The sequence below is a fragment of the Zonotrichia albicollis genome, chromosome 25 (assembly GCF_047830755.1).
Source record: "Zonotrichia albicollis isolate bZonAlb1 chromosome 25, bZonAlb1.hap1, whole genome shotgun sequence".
NCBI lineage: Eukaryota > Metazoa > Chordata > Aves > Passeriformes > Passerellidae > Zonotrichia > Zonotrichia albicollis.
The window spans coordinates 2,646,848-2,651,056 of record NC_133843.1 but is presented as its reverse complement, the minus strand read 5'-3'; the positions used below and the strand labels follow the sequence as shown (position 1 = coordinate 2,651,056).

General features: G+C 47.4%; 1 protein-coding gene across 1 annotated transcript; it reads right to left on the bottom strand.

Moving 5' to 3' along the window:
* Nucleotides 1-1,906: 1,906 nt before the first annotated feature.
* On the bottom strand, nt 1,907-3,663 carry LOC102071790 (transcription factor HES-5). Its single transcript, XM_074558591.1, has 3 exons — nt 3,507-3,663; nt 3,112-3,292; nt 1,907-2,982 (listed from the first exon to the last, which is right to left on the bottom strand). Exons 1-3 carry the CDS (start codon nt 3,567-3,569, stop codon nt 2,741-2,743), a joined length of 486 nt encoding a protein of 161 aa, XP_074414692.1. The 5' UTR covers nt 3,570-3,663; the 3' UTR covers nt 1,907-2,740.
* Nucleotides 3,664-4,209: the final 546 nt, after the last annotated feature.

The window sequence follows — 4,209 nt, the reverse complement described above, 5'->3', positions numbered from 1 at the left end:
AATGCATTTGGAAACTGCATTGTGCATTATGTAGAATGCTTAAATGGAAAAAAAAAGTCAATTTTTTCCCACCAACAAGCAACAAGTGAAATAATTAATGCATACCAAGTGTCAACTGTTTCATGGGGCAAGAAGAAAAATCCAGGCATTCCGCACAGCCCAGTGCTCCTGAAGGGGATGTGAAAAGGAAGAGTTTCCTGCCCCTGTGACACTCCCATGCCTTGATCACTCAGCTATTGCCACTTTGATGCTTCACAAGATGCCACTGGGCTGTTTCATGAACTCCTTTGCAAACCCTCCTTTTCATTTTCAAGCTGCCTTTCTCTTCATGATGATTTAGGGGAAAATAAAAAGAAAAAAAGGGGTTGTGTTTGGGTATTTTAACCATCCCCATTGTGTGTCACAGTTCAAGCCATGTCCAATTCAGGCCTGGTTTCTTTGGGGTAGGCACCAAGTTCCTGCACAGGAGAAGTTGCTTGATCTCCCTTCTCCTCATTAACATCAAAACCACGTCAAAAGGGAAACACAGAATATGAACAGTCAGCTTTTATCAGCTTCTATCAGCAAATCCTGCTCTTTCCACTCTAAAATTTAGGATTCCACTGCTCTCTTGAGAGCAAGAATCACTGTTGGGTCACTCTCAAATCAGATTTTAATGTATTACCAAAAAAAAGAGATACCCCTGGCTCCTGCATTGCTGCAAAGAAAAGGAAACAGCCCCACCAACAAGCAGGGAGGGGAATTTTCAGCTGGAGAAATAAGACCATTATTCAGGATATTATTACAAAGCTACCCCTTTACAGTGATGTTCTTCATACTTGTGGGGCACACAACTTCTCCTCCTTTGCCAGATATTTGTGAGGGCAGATGCACCAGCAGCAGAACCACAGAGACAAGGGTTTCCATGATTGCTGGCAGAGGTGGAGCTGGGGAAGTTCTCTGCTCCTCAGGTGTGATGGGAGAAAACCCCTCAAAGCCTGACAAACCCCTCAAAGCCTGAAAAACCCTTTAAATTGTGGCAAAACCTTCAAAACTTGACAAACCTCTTAAATTTTGGCAACCCCCTCAAAACCTGACAAACACCTCAAATCCAGGTAAGCCAAGCCCTCTAAACCTGGTACAAACTAAAGAAAATTAAATTGCCCTCAAAACCTGGCAAACCAAGCCCTTAAACAGGGTAAAAACCCCTCTAAACCTGGCATAAACTCACCCCTCAAAACCTGGCAAACCAACCCTTCAAATCCTGGTAAAAACCCCTCTAAACCTGGCATAAACTCACCCCTCAAAACCTGGCAAACCAACCCCTCAAATCCTGATAGAAGCCCCTCAAAACCTGGCCCAAACTCACCCCTCAAAGTCTAGAAAACCAAGCCCTTAAATCCTGGTACAAATCCCTCAAATCCTGGTACAAACCCCTCCAAACCTGGCATGAACTCACCCCTCAAGACCTGGCAAACCAACCCCTCAAATCCTGGTAAAAATCCCTCAAAATCTGGCAAAAAGCCACCCCTCCAAACCTGGTACAAACTTCACTAAACCTGGCATAAACTCACCCCTCAAAACCTGGCCAACCAAGCCCTCAAATCCTGGTAAAAACCCCACTAAATCTGGCACAAATTAACCCCTCAAAACTCAGCTTAGTGGGCTAAATTTGTGACCAAATGGTGTGGAAATAGGAGTCAGGTTCTGTAGGAGGACATTGCTGCTCAGGTGAGGGATTTGGGACAGGACTGAGGGAATGCTCAGTAGGATTCTGCAGGAATCTGTGGGATTCTCAAGAATATACAAAGTAAACATGAATGGGAGTTCCTTGAGCTTTAAAAAAACCCCATTTCTTCAGAATGACAACTTTACCCAGGGGTACAGGCAGCTGCACATCCTTCAGATGGAGAGACCCACACAGGAGTTGCACACAAATGCATTTTATTGCTCTCTACACACACAGAGATGCATACACAGTATGCAGGTGAGCCATAGGGCAGTCCCAGCACTGGGAGAAACATCATCCACCAGGAATTCAACCACTCAATACAGATAAAAATCATTATTATAATGAAAATGCTAAAAAAAGCATAGCTTACACCCAGAATGTATAACATTGACAAATCAAGACTGTTACCTACTACTCCTCTTTAACATAAAGCAATAACATACTCTTTTTCTAAATTGAAAAAAGCATCAAATAGTAGAAATATTCCACATAGTTTCCTAACTCCTGGTCATCCTTCACACTGTATGTACAGGACTATGAAAGGGCCATGGGGGAGAAATCCAAACCAAAACCAAACCTGCTTTTGATGCTGCTCAACTGATGAGCAAACAGAGGGAAATACTTTAACCAAGTGGAAATAAATTTATCCTCCAGAGTGACTGGGCCAACCAGAGTTGTCAGTCAAGCCAGAGCAAAGCTGATGGCTCTTACTGGGAATATCAGAGAAAATCTCCTACAGCAATTCCTGTCCATCACAAGTGTAACATTTACAAACACCCTCCTTCATTCTGAAGACATTGCCCCTGCCTGGGCAGCACTGCACCAGTGCCTACACAGCTTCAACACTAAACAGAACACCTCAGCTTTTGCCAGAGCATCCCAAAAAAAGCCAAAAGCACGGCATTCTCTCATACATAAATAAAACAAAGGGGGGGGGAATAAAATCCCCTACAGGAGAGAGGATCAGAGCTGGACTATCAGATGCAGTCAGATCCTTCCTCTGGACTGGCACAGTGAGGACTCCTCTGACTACCAGGGCCTCCAGAGAGGGCTGCTGTCCTTTGGAGACACTTGTTTCAGGGCACTGGCATTCCCAGGGCAGAAGGAGACCTCTGGAGCAGCTGCCTGGCTCTTCTGGAAGTGGCTTAAAAGTTTGGTCTGAGTTTCAGTTCGGACTTTGTGCAGAGAGAGGAAGTAGAAAGCTTCTTGCAAACACCTGGAGTAGCCCTCTCTGAAGTCAAACTGGGAGCTTTTGTGGAAGGGTCCTGCAGCTGGAGGAGGGAAGAAAAGAGGGAGAAGGGAAGAAAGAATAGTTTAGAACAGCTGTCCATGGCTCGAGATTCATACAACAGTCACAGAATTGTGGTAAAATAGAGACTGAAAGGGAACCCAACACTTACTCTTCATCTGCAGCTGGCTCTGCTGCTTCAGGTAGCTGACAGTCATCTCCAGGATGTCGGCTTTCTCCAGCTTGGAGTTGGGCTGGTGCCTCTGGAACTCCTTCTCCAGGAGCAGCTTCAGCTGCTCGATGCTGCTGTTGATGCGGTCCCGGCGCATCTTCTCCACCACCGGCTTCCTCAGCTGCAGAAAGCAAAGGGAAAGAGCTCTGTGATTAAAGGATCCTCTCCCTGACCCTCCATTGGCTTCCTCAGGTGCAAAAAGCAAAGGGAAAGTGCCCTGTGATTAAAGAATCCTCTCCCTGACCCTCCCCAGGGCTGTTTGCTGCCCGCTGCTCCTCAGCAGAGCCAGGCAAGGTCTCACCCAGTGCAAACTGCTCTGCTGCACCTGCACTTACTTTATTTTTCTCCTTTGGCGTCAGCATGTTGTCTGGCTCCAGGAAAACAGCGCTGGGAGCCATCTGTCCTGAGCAGAGAGAGGATTTGGAGTGGGATCCAGGAGGAACGTGCTGCTGGGGGCTGCCCGTGGCCGATATTTATACAGGCTGAGCGTGTGGGTCTGCGGCTCGGCGGCGTTTCCCACACTCCACAGCCAATCCCCGCCACGGGGCAGCACAAAGGGGACAAGCAGCTATTTTTTGCATGCTCCAGTGGCACTGAATAGCTGGGGGATAATGACCTCCTTCTCCCAGATGAGCAGGTGGGGAGTGCGCGCTCCCCGAAAGGCCACGAGCGCGGCTCTGCGCGGATCAGGGGCTGGGAAAGGCTGCTGAGTAATGCCAAGGATCCGTGGCATTCCAGGGGCAGCACGGGGGTCACAGCAGGAGGAGGAGGAGGAGGAGGAGGAGGAGGAGGAGGAGGCAGGAGGAAGGTCAGCTGCCCATGGCGGGATTGATGCTCCAGGAGCGCGCCCAGGCGCACCAGGCACACGCCAGCAGCTCCTGCCTCTGGAAAATGTGCATTTTGTGATTGGGTTTTGGCAAATATTAAAGTGGATACTGTGGAAAATGCGTATTTTATTTTTGGATTTTTGGAAATATTAAAGTGAATATTGTGAAAAGTGTGTATTATTGGATTATCGCCAATATTAAAGTGACTATT

Bases quoted from the DNA above. Each gene is read 5' to 3' on its own strand.
- LOC102071790 (XM_074558591.1), bottom strand. From the start codon at position 3,569: ATGGCTCCCAGCGCTGTTTTCCTGGAGCCAGACAACATGCTGACGCCA. The intron at 3,293-3,506 runs GTAAGTGCAGGT...TGCTTTCTGCAG, and splicing joins CGCCAAAGGAGAAAAATAAA to CTGAGGAAGCCGGTGGTGGA. The intron at 2,983-3,111 runs GTAAGTGTTGGG...TCCCTCCTCCAG, and splicing joins GAGCCAGCTGCAGATGAAGA to CTGCAGGACCCTTCCACAAA.